Source organism: Psammomys obesus, unplaced genomic scaffold (assembly GCF_907164565.1).
Source record: "Psammomys obesus unplaced genomic scaffold, mPsaObe1.curated_primary_1811, whole genome shotgun sequence".
Classification (NCBI taxonomy): domain Eukaryota; kingdom Metazoa; phylum Chordata; class Mammalia; order Rodentia; family Muridae; genus Psammomys; species Psammomys obesus.
The window spans coordinates 5,447,800-5,468,370 of NW_026591711.1; the positions used below are offsets into that span (position 1 = coordinate 5,447,800).

At 44.7% G+C, this 20,571-nt stretch overlaps 1 protein-coding gene across 5 annotated transcripts in view; it reads left to right on the top strand.

Moving 5' to 3' along the window:
* The window catches only part of Wipf3 (WAS/WASL interacting protein family member 3), a 77,275-nt gene that overhangs the window by 17,055 nt on the left and 39,649 nt on the right, over window positions 1-20,571 (top strand). For all 5 annotated transcript variants that reach the window (XM_055611833.1, XM_055611834.1, XM_055611837.1 and 2 more), the window contains exon 2: window positions 3,191-3,349. In XM_055611833.1, the coding sequence (XP_055467808.1) occupies window positions 3,248-3,349 (102 nt within the window). In that variant the 5' untranslated portion in view covers window positions 3,191-3,247. The remainder of the gene's footprint in view (window positions 1-3,190; window positions 3,350-20,571) is intronic.

Consider the following 20,571-nt stretch of genomic DNA (forward strand, 5'->3'; position numbering starts at 1 on the left):
TGGATTCAAATGTGACTTCTGTCAGAAGTACCCTGGCAGACACTCACAGGAGTGTAATCTAGGAGTCCCTCAGTCCTGTCACGCTGTCTCATGAACTAGCATCACATGCACTGTCCACCGCAACTTTTTAGAACACAACTATGGTGCCAGTTTCATTGAGTCCTATTTAGTTCTAATGGGTATAATAAAGAACTCTAAAAGCTCACATCTCAATTCCAGGAAGTTTATTCATTCATGTTTTACGAAGCTTTTGCAGGTGACATAACAGTAGGTGAGTTAGGAACCCATCTCTTTCGTGTGCCAACACACAGGATTTTTGCTCCCACCCAGTGAATGGAAAGAGATCTGAAGTCTCGATTGGAACATGTGAGCCAACTCAGAAGCTGTGTAGGTTGCTCCTGCTTTATTTCTATTGGTTACATCTCAGTCACATGGCTCTACCTGACTGTAAGGGAAGGCTGGGGAATGAAGTTGAACTGTGGGCTGGGGTTGTCATAGACAGCCTTGCTGTAGTTTTTGTTAAAACTATTACCTGTATCATTTTTCTGTGTGTAAATAGTAAAACTCTTAGGTGAGCAATATTTCAATGCTTTAAGTTATTTTCCTAAATAATTATTTTCAGTTCTTTGCCAGGGAAGGCAAGCCCTATCCTCTTGTGCGCCCTAACATGTCAAGGCCATGCTGTCTTCTCTCATTAGGTTAATGTTCCTGCCAACTCTTCCTACTGTAAATATCTTACTGAAAATATTCTTTGCAATCGAATAAAAATTTATATAAAGAATACATCCAGTCTGTGGCCAGAGTGTCTGACCCTGAGCTGTTTGCAGGTGCTAGACAGTAACTAGAACAGAGAAGCTGCTTTGATTCTCCTTTCACTGTCTAGTGCCATCCAAGATGTGTCTGCTTTTACTATGGTCTTGTTGTGTTGCCATTAAGAAAAAAGGCAGTGACAATTGACTGTCAAGCCCATTGTTTAAGGAAAAATATCAGCTCACACACCAGGAAAACTATAAAAGGCATACTTGGATATGCATTCTGTGTTGTTTATGCTTCATTGCAATTCTGGAGGATTCTTTACCTTGCTGAAGAGAGGCAATTGCCACATGATAAACCATTCCATGCTTGAACATATAGGTATAGAATTGCCAGTAATGTCTTGGGGGTGGGGGAAGGTGAGTGTGTGTTGTGGCACATGTGTGAAGGTCAGAGAACAACTTGCGGGAATTGATCCCAGAAATTGAAATCAGACATGATGGCAGGCACTTTCACCCACTAAGGCATCTCACCAACCCTGAAAGCAGTCTTCTAGCGGTATTTGTGCACCAGTGCTCACATCAGTATTTTTCACAAGGCACCCGCACGAGGTAAGCAGCCCAGCTGTCCCTTGGGACATGAATGGCTGAACAGATGGACACTCAATGGAATGATTGGGAAAACCATTTTTAAGACATGCTGAAACATGAGCGAACATAGGAAAGGTTGTGCTAAGTGAAATGTGAGACCCAGAGAGATGACTGTTGCGTGGTTCACAGACTAGGAGCATACAGGCTGCCAGGGGCCTTGGGCTATGTGAGGGGACACTGCTAGTTGAGGGACACTGCTCGGAGAGCACAGGAGTCTTTCTGCCATGATGGAAGTGTTTGGGGGATGGAGGGTCGTCATGCTTGCACAGCATTGCTTGTTTGTTTCATGGCAGAGAATTACCAAATACTTAAAGTAGTTGGAATGGCAGTCCACAGTATCTTCTACAATAACTAAAAGTTACACTGGAAAGGCATAGGGCTTGAGCCTCTGAGCCAGGCCTGGGTGTGCCTGTTACTAAGTGTGTGTATGACTTGGGGCAAAAGCTTTATTTTTCAGAATATTCTTTTGCATACCTGTAGGAGCAGGTGAAGTCCTGCGTGAATTGTGTTGTTGACATGAGCATGGTCATTTCAAGGACCCCAATGCCTCAGACACCATGGCAATGACAAACTCTTTCTCTAGGCCACAAATGAATGGTTCAGCTAAAACCAGGGTATCCAGAAACTATCAACCACGGCTTTCTCTTCTTGGATGACTGCCACCTGAGACTGCTCCCTTCTAGAGACCTCCTGCCAAGATTAGCTAAACTGGACTCCTCCTCACTCAGCTGTAAACAACAAAACTGTCCCCTCCTTCAGTGATCTACAGTAAATGCCCTGGTTTGGCAGCTGCTGATGGTACATTCCCATCGGAGCACATGGCCCCCACGACGCCAGCTTTTCTGTACAGGTGTCTGTCCTTTCATCTCCACATCAGACCAAGCCCAAAGCCATGAGGGTTGCCCCACATCCACATAAAAACAAGGGCAGTCCTGCTGTTTGTGAGAGACTATCGTGGGAACTGTGACGAGCATGTCTCATCATCTCCACCGTATGAATGGTAAAGAGAAATGCCAGGTTGCAGTGTTGAAGTGTTGTGTGGCATGGTTGTTTTTGCCTGTGTCTTAGTGAGGATGTGCGCACACACACACACACACACACACACACACACACACACACACACACAGCAGGGGATTTCAGAGAAATGTATCTGGAGACCAGACATCTTATAATATTAACCATTAGAACATTGCCCGAAGCTCTGTGTGTCACAAACACCTGGTAGAAAATCTATACACAGGAGACTGCACTGAGGCAGCTGTGCAAACATGACAATAAGGGGACGAGCAGGGAAAGGGATGCTGACATATTAGAAAAAGGCAGGAAGATGTGAACACGGCAGTGAGCCTTGTTAAGGCTGGCATCCTGTGTGAGGCTGAATGTACGGCATTAAGGAAAAGTCAAGTGTCATTTTGTTTGTGAAGATGGTGTCTATGCAGAACACATTGAAAACAATAAAATTGGAGGTTCATTGGTAATGATGGAGTCGGTTATCAGAAAATTACTTTAGAAGGAGGTTGTGTGTTTAAATATTCACTTTCTGTGGAGAGTGGAGAGTAAATTCCACTAGTCTTATCACCAAATTAGATCGATCTACTTCTCTCAATGCCTGCACATAGCTCAGGCTCACCCCCCCCCATAAGTGCCCAGGCTGACAGAACAATCAGATGAACTAGGGAAGTAGGGAAAGAATGGAGCTATCTATAAACACACATGTCAGTAAGACCTGCATTAGCTGTGTACGAAAGACATCCATGTTAAAAAACAATCCCTTTTCTTTCTTGCAGACCAGAAACTACTCTCTTGGGATCATTCGTGAGCAAGAGACGCCCACACTGTGACATATGCCGGTGCCACCACCACCACCACCGCCACCTCCTCTGCCTCCACCTCCTCCACCTCTGGGGGCTCCTCCCCCTCCACCCCCACCTCCACCAGGGCCCCCGGTAAGGCCTGTTTGTTTTCTCTCTCTGTTTTACTGTGTAGCACAGGCCTTTGTGCACAGGCCTTTGAATGATCTTGAGCAGAAGGAGTTTGAGGTTTGGGTGCAGCTGCGGCAGGCGCCCATGTGACAGGCGGCACCTTTGGATGTTGGCTCTGGCCGCTTTGGGGTTCGATTCCTAACCAGTCTGGATTAAATGTTTCTCTCCCCTACTCCTTTGCACATCTCATTTACACCATACTTCACTCTCCGCATTTCCCCTTAAATTCCCACCACAAGGTACAGGCATTTCCAGGCTGCCTTGGTGACTTTCCATCTCTCTAGACCCTCTGGTGAGAGGCTCGTACTGAAGTCAGGCCCTTGAGACACTGAGAAGTCAAGTTGCATGTGGGGTGTCATGCAGAAGTTGATGATGGTTCCCTGGCTTCATTGCCCCCATTCTATGTCCAGCAAGTTACATGTTGGGTGAAAAGCCACAGGGTAATGGGACTCACAGACAGAAGTTTCCAGTGTCTGCAGCCATGAATCTGGTCTGCTTCTGTAGAAGCCACATTCCCTTAGTTTAATCACTTGGTTTGTGTTAGAAGAAGGCCATGGACGGTGGCCGTTCTGCTCTGGAACAGAGATTCAGCCTCAGCACCAGTAACACTGGGACTAACTAATGGGGGTAGGGAGTGGCTGAGCTGTACATTTTTGGGATATTTAACAATATCCTCAGTTCCCTACCTATGTAATGCCAGTAACACCTCTCAAGTGTGGCAATAAAATTGTCCTAAGATTCAGCCTGGTGGAGGAAAAGTATATAGACCTACTAGGAATAAGTATTGAAGTTTCATTGCTCAACTTGACCCCACATGCTCGAATTCAAGGTCATTACCACAAGGTGTTGAACAGTTTGTAAATAAAGAAAACAAACTGTAAACTATTCATAGATCCTAGATGTACTGTCCTCTCCGCTAGGATGACCTTATATCACGAGCCACTGCTGTCACACAGGGAGAAACACACTCATAATCTGCCTTCACTTGCACACATCTAGAATATGGGCAGTGCTACAGAGAGCTTGGCAAGCTAGAGCCTGTGGCCCACACGCTTGCAACCAAGGTGCCTTCCAGCCAAATGCCTGGAGTAAAGAATTGAAAAAAGAGCCCATTGGTGGTGGCCCACACCTGTAATCCCAGCACTTGGGAGGTAGAGGTAGGCAGATCTCTGTGAGTTTGAGGCCAGCCTGGTCTACAGAGTGAGTTCCAGGACAGTCAGGGCTACACAGTAAAACCTTGTCTCAAAAAAAAAAAAAAAAAAAAAAAACAGAACAAAACAAAAATCTGAAGAAAATTTGAAAAAACAATTGTGATACTTGAAAATGAGATACTCCAATTTTAACCCATAAAGTTCACTGGAGCACAAGAACACTCATTCATTTGCTCATCATCAGTCGCTGTGTTTCTGCTATAGAGCTCACATATCAACCAAGAAACATATTATTTTACCAAAAAAGAACTCCCTTCTCATTTGTGGACCTGTGTTTTAATAATTAATTTAATTCTTATTACTACATGTTTAGATTGTGCAGTAAGTATTTTGTGGAAATCATTTCTCTTTTTCTATCGACTATCTTTGCTGCACAGTCCCTGGAACATTACCATCTGATCCTTTCCAGGGATGAGTCGCCAATACCTGGCCCATAGCCAGCTGGCCTTTGTTGAGCCTCCCCTGTATCACCAGCCTCCAGTGGTTTCAGCACATGTATCTTGAACTCCTCTCAGGGACTTCCCATGGCCTTTTAATGGGGCCCACCCGAGCTTTCAGAATCTGGGGCCTGCCTACCTCTCTAGTACCCCCTGAGCCTCTCTGCTAGGGTACTCCCAACCATGGCTTTTATATAGCTGCTCCTTCTGTCTGGAAGGAACTTTCTAGTAAAATCAAAGTTGAGGTCCAGTCCACCAACCCCACTGGCTTTATTACTTATTTTTAAAGCCCTCCTTCAGAGCAGTAATTGTTTCTCACTGTCTTTTTATTTTATTAGTGTGTGGTTGATTAAAATGGAATGAGATGAAGCTTCATTATATAAATGCCAGGTTTATTAGGAGCAGCACAGGATGGTGGTAGGGGGAAGGAGAGAGAGGGGAGAAGCACATGAAGAGAGAAGGAGGGGAAAAGGGAGGAGAGACACAGAAAGAGAGAGAGAGATCAGGAGGAAGGGGAAGGGAGAGAGAGGAAAGGGCATTACAAAAGAGGCTGGAGGAACCAAAATGTCTGGATTACAGAGTAAAGGCCTCTGGGAGAGGGCAAGCCCCGCCCCTAAGTAAAGGGCAGGGAAGGCCAGTCAACCGCTGCAGCAAGTAGGGAACATAACATCGTCTGCACTTAATCTTATATTTTTGGTGTCTGGCTTGAAACAGGCATTTAGCTTGTGAAGGAAGGAAAGGAAGAGAGGGATGGATGGAAGGAGGGAGAAGAGACGGAAGGAGAAAAGATAGGAAGGAAGGAAGAAAGGAAGGAAGGAAGGAAGGAAGAAAGGGGAAGAATGAAGGAATGAGAAAGGAAGTTAATGGCTGAGTAAATAGGGTTGAGAAGCAGGGCTAAAGGTTTTCATAACTAGTGGTCAGAACTCTGAGTGCTGGGAGCCAAAGCTATCTACTGAAGCCAAAGTCAAACAGTGAGCCAAGGCTATCTACGGAAGCCAAAGTCAAAGCTATCTAGTGGAGACAAAGGTAGTTACTGAAGCCAAAGCCAAGTAGAGAGCAAAGGTCATTTAGTGGAGACCTAAAGCTATTTAGTGAAAGAGTTATCTAGGACCCGAAATCATGGGTGATAGATTGTGAGGACATCTGTCTGTTAGTTTTAGAGCATCCGTGAGAAAACATCCTTACGGCATCTTGCAGGTGCAATATTTAACCCATGAAAGCACTCTTCCTGTCTCCTGCAGCAGCTAATTACCTTCCCCCTTTCCTGCCTTCTCCCTATATAAGTTTGGTAAAAATTTTTAATAAATGGAAGCCTTGATCAGACAAACAGACTTGGCTTTCATTCCTGCGTCTCTTGTCCCTCCCCCCCCCCCCCATTCCTTCCAATCTCTCCACCTTAGGAACCCTGGTGAAGCCCCGCAGGCCGGGGCATCTGAGCACTTGTTCAAGTCCAATAAACAAAATCCAGAGCTGCAGGGATCATGGGGAATGAGCGACTAGGCTCTGAATACAACACAGGAAATGGGAATGTGTAGCCAAGAACGTGAAAGGATGGGTATTGGACGAAGAATTAATAAGAGGAAATACAGTGGTGGCAGGTGCATGGGTGGGGTGGGGTGGGGGTGCTCAAGAAGACTCTGGATAAATCTATCTTCCACTGTTTATCCCTTTGTTGTAGTAACCTGGAACCTTATGCTTGCTTGGCAAGCACTTTACCAATTAGCCACATCTCCAGCCAACCAAACATGGCCTGCCATGGTAGAGTTTGTGATCCTGGTCAGAACCAGAACAATCAGGGTTCTTTTTGTTTGTCAAAATAGATTCTCTGTGAAGCTCTGGCTGTCCTGGAACTAGCTCTGTAGACCAGGCTGGCCTTGAACTCAGAGATCTGCCTGCTTCTGCCTTCCAACCCAGCTGGGTTCTTGATAAGCATATTTAACAAAGTTCTTTTTCAAAACTGGATTATTTTATAAGGAAGGTGGTTCTAGAAGTTCCTGATGCCTGACCAAAGTTTGACTGGTTGCAAAGATTTCTCCCTCTCACCAACAGCTACCATTCTCCACCCCAGCTCCAGACATGCTCAGCTCTGACTTGGCTGAAGGATGGAGGGAGCTGCAGGGGCTTGGCAGAAGCTTCTGCTCAGCTAGGCGTCTCTGCCCTATTGTCTGCCTCCTTTTTCTGAAACCATGCCCTCCCCTCTATCTTTTTGACTCTACTCCTTTTTCTCCCCCCCCCCTTAAAATCCAAAAGCTATGTAAATCGCCTGTGGGGCATGGTGGCTCACTTATAACTAAATTATTATTGTTGCTTTGTTTATAGGATATTTTTAAAATACCTGTTTGTTTGTTTGTTTAACCCACATTGGATTTGGGTTTGAGCAGCAGAATTGTACTGAACTTTCGTACCTTGTGTCCAAGTATATTAGATGTAGTGAGAGAGTAAACTCCATAAGGGTGCGTGAATTTCATCTGCCTGCCATGGTGCCCCCGCAGAGCAAAATATAGGCATCACTGACAAGCTGGTAACATTCATGGTTGTAGCATGTGTGCTTAGTCATCAAATAGATCTAGGGGTTTTCGAGATGTCAGTTTTATTGTTGCCATTCAAAATAAAACATCCTCAGAAGCAGTCAGTTGATCCAGAGCTGGCTGTACCCTGTTATTTAAACATCAAGAAGGAACTGGCTTGGTTGTCATTGCTTCAGAAGAAGCCACAGTGCCAAGCATTTCCCCTTCTTGTTCTGAAGACTGTGTTTATTAACACCTGATGAAAGAAAATTACAGTGGGCCCTCGCCCTTCTGTTCCCCCCTTGTAGTCTGTCAAGTCATTTCCTTTGCAATCATTTTTCTCCTGTGCCCTAAGGATTGCATGATTCATGGGCCAAGTAATCATCATTGTCAGCACGGACCATATCAGCTGTGGCTGACATGTGGCCTGCAAGGGCTTCTGATAAGAAAAACAGTGTAGAAAGTGTGATGTTCTCTCAAGTCCCAGGAGATACCCTGGAGTCTTACACTTGCTGTGACTGGGGAAGAAGTGGGGTGGGGAGAACCGAGTGAAAGGAAGCTTGGTAGAACTGCATGCTATATATTCTCTGGAAAGGGTGATTTGCATGTTTACTAGTGCGCATGCAATAATGAAAGGCTTACAGAGTCTTAAATAATGCCACTCATGTGTGCTCTCTTGACATGCTAGTGCTTTGATTGGTACTGCTGACGGGGACCCCCGCGTCCCAATGATCCTGAGGGGGGGGTTGCAGTGCATTCTATGAGGATTGAATTCAGCTGACATTTTCTCTTGCTTATCCATCTACAAAATGACACCTTTGTCTTCTCGTGATTCTAAAAACTCGGTTCCCCCTTCTTTGTGGGTTCACATAGAGGGTGGTAACAACAGGTCTGTAAAAACCAAGCTGGGTTGGCTTTTTTTTTTTTTTTTTTTTTTGCAGCAGATTTCCTGTCTGCGCCAGAGAGGTGTGTCAGGAGCTGCCACTCATGCTTGCAAAGGGCCATTCAGGACGACATTCAAATGTGCTTGTTCCATCACAGCTGTGAGGTGGGCGGGTGGCAGGCAGCGAAAGGAGGAGTCTGGATGATACACAGTTTTGCAGTGATGGTGCTCAGGAGTGGGCAGGAGCCCACAGCACCAGCGCTCCAGCCAGCAAGCCAGAAGGGCCTTCATCACATGGACCTGTCCTGAGCCGAAGCCACCCATGCAACACCTAAGAGGGGAAGGGAAGGAAAGCTGAACAATGCCAAGGTGACCCTTAGATATAGCCAGTAACTGGAGCTGAGACTTCTTGTCAGAGCATTATTCACACTCCAAACTGCTGGCTTTGGCCTCTGGGAACTTGAAATTCCACCATCACTAGCCATTCCTAGAAAACCACAGGCCAGCCATTTCTCCCTCCCAGGTGTGTCTTCATCTAAGCATGGCTGTGGCTGAAGGGACATCTTTCTGACATCCTTTGCAGGCTCTTATCCCTTGTCTCAACTGCTGTCATAAAAGGAAAAAAGAAAGAAAGAAAGAAAGAAAGAAAGAAAGAAAGAAAGAAAGAAAGAAAGAAAGAAAGAGAGGAAGAAAGAAAGAAAGAAAGAAAGAAAGAAAGAAAGAAAGAAAGAAAGAAAGAAAGAAAGAAAGAAAGAAAGCCTTCCAAGCTCTCTTGTGGTAGCTGTCAGACTGCCCAGCGTGACCAGGTGTGAAAGCCTGAGGCAGGGTTACAGCTCTGGAAACACTCAGCTACAAGTGAGCAAAGCAGTACTGGGGACTCCTAAAATCTTTAATAAAAGATCACACATGAGGTTGTATAAGTGAAAGCATGCTGGCTCATTCGCATGCGGCTGAAGACCCTGAGAACAGCCTCCAGTGTCACCTGCCATTGCTGGCTTTTCAGCCAGGGAACAGGCTTCAATAATTTTTACTTATTTTTGAATGATCCTTCTTGTTCTCACATATCCACTAGAGATGTTTCTTATTTTCTTGCAAGCCTTGAGTGCACTTGGTGAGATTGAACTGCGTCCCCAGCCCCATTGTTCTTTTTTATTATTTAAATATGCCTTTGAAAAAGAAAAGGATGAGCAGAGGCTTGCCAGTGGGCTGAGTGTGGCTGCAGAGAGATGATGGTGTGTGGTAATAGTGGCAGGCACCTCCTGAACAGCTGCTGGGCCTGGGACCTATGCCAAGTCAAGCAGCCAACACGGATGACTTGCAGTTACAGTTAGAATTCAGTAGGACCAGCTGGTGGGACCAGGTGAGGAAGCTGGGGCACAGAGAGGGACCACAGGCCCAGTGTCACAAACCCACTTAGGGTTAGAGGTGGATTCCTCTACAGCTCCTGGGTGCGTCCTGGCACATTCTGCCTTGCACACTCAAGACACCAAACAACTAGAGGACCACTGCCAACAAGCCGTGAGTGATGTTCAGCTCTGCTGCATACTCACTGGGTTGTTCTTGAAAGCTCCTTTATGGCAGGTGATGTTATACTATTCTAAAGTTTTTTGGGTTTTTTTGTTTTTTTTTTTGTTTGTTTTTTTTTTTTTACATGTATGAGTGTTTTGTCTGCATGCATCTCTGGGTACCACATGTGTACAGCAGTGTAGGGAGCTGGAAGAGGGTATTGGATGCACTGGAATTCAGATTACAGACTGTTGTTAGCCACCAAGTAGACGCTAGGAATGGAACACAGATCCTCTTCAAAAGCAACAAGTGCTCTTAACCACCGAGCCATCTCTTCATCTCCAGGTGATATTATTCTTAGGTTTAAGAATCACAGGGGAGCTAAGAATTTATCTGGGGCTACATAGGTGTGAATCTGATAAGGCTGAACACTGGCAGAATGGCACCAGCCCTTATCTCCAGTGTGCCATTTGCAAGAGATCAGGACACACGGAGGCTTTAAAATTCTCAGCCATTGCTGTTGCCCTTTGGATGCGCAAGCTAAAAAATTGACAGATCACATTCCCCAAACTCTGGGCATGGCATCCAAGACTCCTTTCTGTATCCCAAAATGCTTCTGAAGGCACTCTTTTCTTTCTGTTCTTCTTTTCTTTGTGGCCTCATTGTTTTTTCACTGGTGTGTTAGTTTCTTCCTTTAAATAATAATAAATTTAAAAAGTAGCAGTTGAGCCTCCAAATAAAAACACAGGTAGCAGCAGAGAATCCCAATGAGGAGGAGGCGGGGCCAAGGCGGGAAGGGGGGCAAGGAGGGGAAAAGGCAGAGGAGCTGGGTTTTGTCTTTACCTGACAGCCTCCTCCTATGGATGAGCTCACACAGGCTCTCTGCTACCAGCAAAGATGGGCACGCAGTAGGGACAGTAAGTGCCAGATAAGCTCAGTCCCTATCCGCGACCAGGGCATCCTGTGAGGTACTGTGCGCAGGCTGACAGAGCTGTTGGGTTTCTGCCTCAGACAAGTGTAGATTCCTGAATCCAGAGCACAGCACATCCCTGCTCAACAGAGAAATGGGGAGTGGAAAACAGAGAACTGGTTTCCAATTCCCAAATCAAGGGTGCATTGGTAGTAGAGTAGTGATCATAGCCTTCATGTCCCCAGACCAGAAGTTTGAGCTGTTTTCGTTGTTTCTTTGTTATTTCCTACCTCTGGAGACCCTTGAAGTGTCCTTTTTAAAGAGCCCTCTTTCCCTCTAAGCATCACTCTCTTCCCCAAGCTTGTGCCTCCTATCATTTAAGCACTCTTCTAGACAGACAAACATGGGGTAAGGAATGAGAGAGGGTCAGGATCAGTGATCCTGCAGTAGCTAGTGAGTGACTAGTGACTTGGAGACAGCCTGCTATGCCAAGGCCATTGCCAGACACCCAGTAGACACCTGGCTCCTAGCTTTACTTCCTTTGTTGGCACTAAGGTGACAGACAAGGCTGCCTTGCGCGCTGGCTAGCCAATGCCTCACATCTTCCACATGCCTGCGCCCTGCAAGCTGAGAGCAAGTTCTCTGCCACCAACACCTCCAGACTCATTAATAAGAATGTTATGTAAAGCGCATGCAATTATATCAGAAACAGCAAACAGGAACAGCAACAATGAACACGTGGGAAATTATTTAAAGCCAGAAGTAACCCCTCAGCACAACCTTCCCCATTTTGACTTGTTATTGTTTTCTCAGAGAATAGGCCCTGCTGCACCTTTGCTCTTCACAGGGATATTTTAATACTCACAGAACCCACACAGGGGTGCACCTGTTCTGTAGATGGCGGCAACGGATTACCATTTTAATAAGATCCGTTCACAGCAGAGGAGCCCACTGTGTTTCAAGATGCTGACAGCAGGGCTCCACCTGCACCACGTGGAGGTGTGAAAATGTTTTTGTGTCCCTTAGCCCTGTGTTCGGAAGGCATTGTGGGAAGCAGTGGGCTTCAGCGGGGACCCTGTAATGACACAGCCTGCTGTGTAAAAAAAACAAAGCAAAAACCATGAGTTTGACAGTTAGGCAGATTGAAAACTGAACTGCTGTTGCTGGTTTCAAGCTGTGTAGAGGGTGAATTATGTAACAACTCTGAGTCTCAGTTTCCCCATGTAATCATGGGATAATCATGGTCACTTCCTGGGGCCCCTTGCCTCTAGCACAGAAATTTCAAAAAGGAAGGAAGTGCTCTGCTTTGTTTTGTTTTGTTTCCACACCGTGTTCTTAGCACTTTGGAGCTTACCTGGCACATAGTGAAACCTGTAAATGAATGAATGATTCCCAGGCTTTCAGTAAGGATCTAACCTGAGGATGATAGCAGCTGTTTGCCAAGTATCTTCTTATAAATTGCAGCAACCACAGTTTCAGAAACAAATCCAGTCAAAGGTCATTGCTAATGCAAAGTTGTCAGGACAGACAGCAAAAGTTAACATCAAGGTTGGAACCGCCAACTGAGAGTCACCAATTTGGGGGCTCTGAAAGGAATCCAAAAATAGGGAACAAAGAGCTTTGCTTGAGGTTGTCTGTTGTTCCTAACTCACTCAGCCAGGCTACCCTGCTTGTGGATTCCGGGGAACCGCTGAGTGGCCTTCCCTTTTGGTCTTAGGGAGTTGAGTGGACCTGAGCCCACGCTACAGCAGAGAGTACCCAGAGGAGCAGATTAGAGCCACACGCCCTTTGCAGGGGCTCACCCCTGCTGTGAATCTCATTGGGGGATGTCTCACCCACTCCAGGGAAATGGCAGCACAGCATGAATACTTTAAACATTTGTCGAAGGCTTTGGTTTGTTGTTGGTCAGCAGCAGCAGCAGACTGACAGTCTAGCCGAAGGGAAGGCCGCTGTCTTTCTATATGATTTAATAATTGTACCAGTGTGGAAATTCTGATGGCCTGGCTGTAAGCACTCTCTACAACAACAATAACAAAATAGCCCCTTGGGTTCGATAGCAGCTCCAATAAGCAGAGGTCAAATGCTGAGACCTGGTCTCTCTCTGAACCAAACATGTTTATACATTCTACTGACAGGGGAATTAGAACACAAGTAGAATATTTTCTTTGTATTAATTATTATAAAAGAAATGAGAGTTAATTTTATAAATCATTTCTGGTGTATTTTATTTATTAACATTGTTGTGTGTATACATACATATATATGTACATACATACATACATATAGATATGATTTGGAGGTGAATAGATAATTGAAATGGAGATAAGACTGATGGTGAATTGATAGCTGTTGTTGAAGCTGAATGGTGGTTCCTGGGGGGTCATTATACTTCTGACCATTTGTATATAGTAATAATTTTCTATAGCCGAAAAGAAACCTCTGAATACCTTAAATAACTCTTGTGACTCGGCAGAACCAGGAGGCTGTGCAGCCTGTTTCCACTAACCCAAAGCAGTGCTTAGGGGCCACCTATTTATGCTTTTCAATTTACAAAATAAGACCCACATCGACCGCAAGCTGCTTGAAAGTTGCATGTTGTCCTGTTCTGTTTTAAGCTTTCCCCGTACAGCTGGGCTCTAGCTTTGTTTAGGGTTTTATATCATAGGGTTTTATATCCCATTACCATTGGGCCAATCAGTGTAATGGTCGCAGGTTTTTCTCCTAAGAAAGTTAGTACAAGTGATTTTTGAGGAGAATGTCCAGAGTGGTGGGCTGACTATCAACGTCTCCCTGACTGCTTTCCATTTGCGTGATCCTAGAACAAGAGGACACCAGATGAGCAGTGTGCTCTGAGAAACTTGCAATTGTTATGCCCTGTTCTGGCCCAAGGGCATCTGGTTGCTTTCTTCTCCTCAGACAAAGCACAGAGGGAAATTATTACAACAAAATTCTCTTAGTCTGCAACTGTTCGGAAGGGAAGGTCACTAAGTCTGAACAATGTTTTACCTTCGGAATTTTCTGTATCTGACCACATCCTGCTAGTACTGCTGAGGGGGGAATGCCAACTCTGAGATGAAACCTCCAGGTATAGGTACATGGACAGTGCTGATGAGGTATGTGTTAGGGATTTAAAATACATATAAATGCATAGTGCATGTAATATGTAAGAACATGTAACATATGGACAGTTGTATCTATTTTACATACAATTTTTGAAAAAGAAGAAATCACTGACAATGAAAAAGGTCCCTGATGGGGCTGATAAAAGAGCTTTGTGTACATTGTTGTATATTCTAGGTCAACGTACATGCAGTGACAGAGATTTTTTTTTTTAATTAAATCTAAGACCGTGCACAAAAATCATCAAAGAGCTAAGAACATCTGAAACAATACTTTATCCTCTGAGGTCCCCCTCAGCCCCATGTGCTGGCACTGACTTCTCAGCCATGTGTAAATGTTTTCAGTTGAATCACCAATTCTTTCCCCTCATCTGGGCAAAACCATTGTTGCGTCTCACCAGGACTGCTCAGCTGCTCTCTGTTCCAACTCAAGAGAAGAAAAGCAGGGGTTTACATACAAGGCATGAAAGTTCCTTGGGTGATAGTGCTGAGCATGGAGGTTGGCTTGGAAAAGAGCAGTTGCCAAGCCACGAGGCTGAGAGGTGTGGGAAGTCTGTGAAGCCCAGTGTTGTTTCTTCCAGCCTGATGCTGGCCCAGACAGGATGCAGGAAATGAGCTTCCTCACACAGCCTCATCAATGCCTTCTGTGTGACAATGCCCTTCTCTGCCCCTCTGTAAAACCATCCTGGTCTGATTCGCTCCCTCTCTCTCCCTCTCCCTCCTGCCTTCTTTCCCTCCTTCCTCCTTCTGTTTGCTAAGTAAAGTCTGAAGAAAAAACTGCTCTAAAACTTTAAATTTTTTTTTGAGGAAAAGTCTCCTATAGTCTAGGTTGGCTTTGAACTCATGTAACAAAAGATGACCTCAAACTTCTAAGTTTATGCAGTTCTGTGAATTGAATCTAAGGATGTGTGCATGCTAGACAAGTACTCTACCAACTGAGCTACATCCCCAGATCTTAAATGTGTCTTTCAAAGGATCAATTTTTTATATAAAAGAAGAGGAACCTGGATGATGGGGACATGGCCATACCATATCCTTTCCATGGCTCCTAATGTTCTGATTCCAGTGACAGCCTGTGTAAAAACTCTAAAACTCACACAAAAATAACACATGTTCTTGTTCTTTGTTGAAAACAACTTTTTAAAAGAGGCATCTCTGTTAGGATACACTATTCTAGAACACGTTGCCTGCATGTTGCCCTCTCTACTTTGCTGGAGACCCAGTGCATTTCTCCAAGGGCCTCATTCTCTCTGCTGCCACATACAGATGCCCTGCTCAGGGCTCTGACATAGACACACTAGCACCTCCATAATGTCACTCAAAATAGGGACACTACAATATTTTACTGAACAGTTGGACAAAGCCCTGTTAGCTCTCTTGGCACCCAACGCAGAGAAAAGGTGAGAGAATTAGGTCACTGCAAACAATTTAGAATCTGCGGAATGTAGACTCTCCACGGGCTGGGAGCCTATGGGTAGTTGTGCAGAGCCTGCCTTGCATTGTGCCACCAACTCTTGCTCTTCCCTGGCAATTTTACCTGTCCATCTTCCTGCCTTCGTTAGACTCTAAAGCCCACAGTTAACCCAGTAAGCCATTTTTTGAAACCTGCTTGGATATTAGGCTAAGCAGCCACACTTAGGGATCCATAGCATCTGCCACAATTATGCTTATTGCCAAGGTAGATAGCCCAGCAAGGGTGTGTACCGGTTGAGTCACACGACTGAAACCACTTTTGAACTCCTTCCCTGCATTCTGTCCCTGGCACTTCATTGCCTTCCAGGCTCCAGTTGTGGCTGAGGTGGCCGGAGCGTCTCCTAAAACTGGGCAGACGATTCTGGGAAGATTGGGCGCAGGGCTTGCTACAGTGGCCTTCTGTAGCAGTGCTTGCCATGTGGGGCCTTCCTGTAACTGTTGCTCCCTTTGTTGAAACATTTCATCATAGCATCATGCATAATAAGCATTGGCTTTCTCAACCAAGCCCTTATGCTCCCATCCTGGAGACTGTATGGCTGTAAAGCCTTTCTGCTTTCTACACATCAGCTTTTGCTTTCTGCTTCATTATGGCTGGCCCAAGGATGAAATTAATAAATATGTATTTTGCAGAGAGTAGGAGTCTCAAACGTCACCGGCAGTGCTGGTTTACATGTATGTGTTCCTTCCCCCTTTAGTACTGTACCCTGGTTTTGCTCTTAATATAGCATGTTGTAAAACAAAAGCTCACATTTTGCATCACGGCTTCATGGCTAACAGGCACCTTGCCCATTCAAACATCACATTGGGGATGGTTTGTTGACATTCTGTGTGCCCTCCTGGGGTGGCGCACTCTGTGAGGAAGGACACCATACATTCCTTTCCCTGTGCAGGATCAGTCACTTAGTGTGTGGGAAGGCCCAGCCTTCAGACCTGCTGCTAGAGGCATTGTCATAACAAAACTTTTAAGTTTGCCTCAGAGATGCTTTCCTCTTTCTGCATAGTTGTAGGATCCTATTCTAAGGCCCCTGAAGGAAGGATTTTTTTTTTTTTTTTTACCATGGCTGAGTTCTTTAATCCCAAATGAGATGAAATTGGAAGCTAAAGTCTTGTGTGTGCCCTTCCAATTCGTGCACAGTTGGCATCACCAATATTCAGATTTTATTTATTCATGACACTCCATGGTAAGAGGGGGGGCTAATTTTAACATCTGTTCAACCCTGATATGGTCATTAAAAGGGGTGAGTGACAAGTCAAATGATCCTGTGTCGCAGGTGAGGAGTGAAGGCCACTGGTGTGCAGACAGTTGCAGTACTGAAGTAGGCCAGGTTGCTTATCTGTATCTGCCAAGTTTCTTTTGGCAAATGTTGGCGACACCCAATAGCAGCAGCCTCGATGCCACATCACAAATATGGCATTTCATGTGCTGAAACTATGCCCCACCCCGCTTCCAAAATCACATGCTGAAGGGCTAGTACTGACTACATTCAGAGACAGGACCGTTGGAGTGGGCTCTAAGCTGCTAAGACCCTTGTACAAAGAAGAAGTCAGCTGCAAACTTCCATAGAAGGCCCAGAGGCCCCTAATGAGGCCTGGGGGAACCCTAGTGAGGTCTGGGAGGACCTTAGTAATGCTAGTGGGACCCTAGTGAGGCTTAAGGGGACCCTAGTGAAAGCCAATGCACAAGCTCAGAAGGGAGGCCCTGGAATTTGCTAACTGATGACTCCTTTATCTTGGACTTCTAACCTCTAAGAAGGTGAGAAATAAATTCCTACGTAGGCCACCCCATCTACTGTGACACGTTAGGGAACCCTGAAACACTAACTCAGCCGTGAAGAGCAGCGGCAGCTGTGCAGGGCTCACTCACCACTGGGTCAGTTCGGCGGAGCCTGGCTTCTGTCCCCCCAGCTGTCTCTACCACACTTGGTAGGGACAGCTTACTGAGACTTCCGTGTTTCTAGAAATAGACTGCACCATCCCCAGACAGAACCTTTGTCTTGGTTCTTGCTCCTGTGCTTTGCTGCCTTAGTTTGTTGGCTACTTTAAAACAGCAGACAAACAAACAAAAACACACAATCTCTGTATCCAAGAAGTTGACTCCAAGAGCTCAGTTCTCTGACTCTAATGACACAAACACTGACATTACTTCAGCAGTAATGCATTTCAGAATCGATAGACAGATACCCGCTATTCCTGAAAGCTTGTGCAGAGAGCCCAATCAATTCCTGATAACTTTGGATGTCTTGGCATCCATTATAGATGACCTCTGAGCAAGCGCAGAACACTTTGCCTGGGTTGCCTACTGTGCGGTAGCTGCTGACTTCCTCTTCTGTATTTCCTAGTTCCTGAAAATGTTTGCTGGAATGCTGAGTCTTGGATGTGGCTTGAGCCTATAGATTGAGAAACCTGAAACAGCCTGTGTCTTAGTGAAAAACTGGGGTGGGGCTGTACACATGGACCACAGAAGTCATGAGAACCAGACAGGGACCTGCTTTTTAACAAATGATCTTACTCCTCCTTTTATTTTGATTTTTACAGTCCTCCATTTTTTCACTCCACTTAGGCTCCTTGTATTGCTTCATTTATGCTGCCAAAGTTAGAAAATAAAAATAGAAAACACACAGTTAAATGCAAATGAAAAACAAGACAACAATAAAATAGCCAGTTGCTACAGCACACACGTTTAAGTCCAGTACTCGGGAAGCAGAGGCAGGTGGCTCTCTTGGGAGTTTCCTGCCAGCTAGGCAGCACTACATAGTAAGACACTATCTGAAAAAATAAAATAAAAAAAATTAACTAGTAAGAAATTTTTTTAGAACAAGAATGGAGCAAATGTGGCCATATTTATATGGAAAACAATCATTGAGTTTAATTCAAACTTGAGTGTCTTATTTTATCTGGCAGTCTTAGGCCAATTTTATATTTCTTGGATATGTATGTTTGTAGATAGATAGATGGATGGATGGATAGATAGATAGATAGATAGATAGATAGATAGATAGATAGATAGATAAATGGGGAGGTAGGTGGGTAGGTAGATAGATAGATAACTATATCCTTCAAAGACTTGCTTGCCTTTATTCCCACAAACCCAGGGCTCATCTCTTCATCTGTATATTCTGAGGAGGTTATAAATGTTTCTCCTGTCTCCTCTATAATGTGTCTCTTTTACTATTGTGGGCTATCTTACTTTATACTTACACAGAGAGTCCAACCAATTCCTCACAACCTTGGATGTCTTAGCGTCCATTGTAGACCATCTCTGAGCAAGTGCATATACTTGATCAGGTTTGGTTCCCAACACCCACATAGTAGTTTACAAGCATCTGTAACTCCAGTTCCAGGGGACCCCATGCCTTCTGACATTCTCATATGAGCATGCAGGGAAACCACTCACACACATAAAATAAAACAGAATAAAGAAATCTTAAGAAGGGAAGTAGAGAGAGAACAAAAACCTGTTTCCACAAAGCTTTCCCAGACCCTTTTTATACTTGGCTTTTGTAGGTTTTGTTGGTTTGGTTTTGGAGGGAGAAAGTTGTTGTTTTGGTTATGGGTTTTCTATTTGTTTATCTTTTATTGGTTTTTGTTTTTTTGTTTGTTTGTTTGTTTGTTTGTTTGCTTGCTTGCTTTTTTTTTGAGACAAGGTCTTACTATACAGCCCTGTCTTGTCTGGAGCTGTCTGTGCAAACCAGGCTGGTTTCAAACCTACAGAGATTCCTTGCCTCCGCCTCCCAGTTGCCAGAATCCACCACACTATTGGTGTGATTTTATTCCCAGTAGCCTTTTTTTAAACAGCAGTTTTAGTTCTTAGCAAAACTGAACAGAAAGTAATGTTCCCACATACTCCCTGTCCCTCTAAGCATATCCCCACAATAAAAAAAAAAAAAATTCATCAGTGCTTAAAGATTCTTTATGTTTCAAGCTTCCCTTCTGATGGTTTTATTGCTCAGAATGAAGAAAAAAATTGTTAAAAGTTATGATTCTTACAGATGCTTACGTGATGGTTTTCTAAAGTGAGTGCCTGACATATATAAATTATGACATTGTCTTATTTCCTGCCAATGCAGTGTGGTTATTAAAAGGAAATTAACTAAACTGCAGGTCAGAGGACTAGCTGGCAGGCCAAGGGCAGCTGATACCTACCTGAATTAATGCTCTAGTACTGCTTAGGGCAGCTGGATGCTTCCTTGTAAGGAAGCAGGGCTGTACCTGCTTTCTTCAGGGTAAACCCTACTGGGCTCACAAGGAAACAGAGACCTACCTGCCTAAAAAAAGGACAGCACAGCGGTAGATCTGAGGTTACTGGAAGGGGTGGTTGCATCAGCCCACGCCACGCCAGTTGCATAGAGCCTCAGTCAGCAGACCTAATTTTAGGAGGTGCAAGACAGAAATACAGTTGAGAGGAGCGAACTAATAATAAATTCTCTCTATTCTTTGTAGTTCACATCCTCAGTCTGAAGCGTTTAAGTAAACGATGCCCTTGTCACAGTTGGCATGAGGACCTCATAGAGAACAGTGGAACCCATGTTCTGTTACGAGCCACTGCAGCTGTTGTGATTTTTCTACTTGTGTCCTCTACAAGTGCTGACATCCACTTAAGGCTATGCTACTGTATTTTCAGGAGGGTTTGTTTTGTCTTTTAAAAAGTGTTCAAGGAGCAGCATGGATGAGAGCATGTTGTGTGAGGCATACCTCTGGAGTACCCACAGGCCTCTTCTCTCATTATCATGACAAAAAAATATTTTTATATTTATTTCACACTGTATTTATCATTAAGCTTGACTTACTGACTTTTTTTAGTGTTTAACATGGAGAAGACATTGTGCTAAGTACTGGGAGGGTGGCTTCAGACATCAGTCCTACCTTAAGGGACATTCTTGAGGGGACAGATGCACGTCCAGATGGGTAAGGTATCCCAGCACTACTCAGGTTATGAGCAGAATGCTGGCCCAGATATCTTTATCTGGGGTCGTGATGGCCAAAGACCACTCGGGGCCAGAGAAGCTCATTGGCCTGTGTTGGTGACAGGTAGGATAAAAAGTCTCTTTCAGTTTTTCTACCACTTCTTGGCAAAGCTGCTGTGCTCATGAACAGTGTGTGTGTGTGTGTGTGTGTGTGTGTGTGTGTGTGTGTGTGTGTG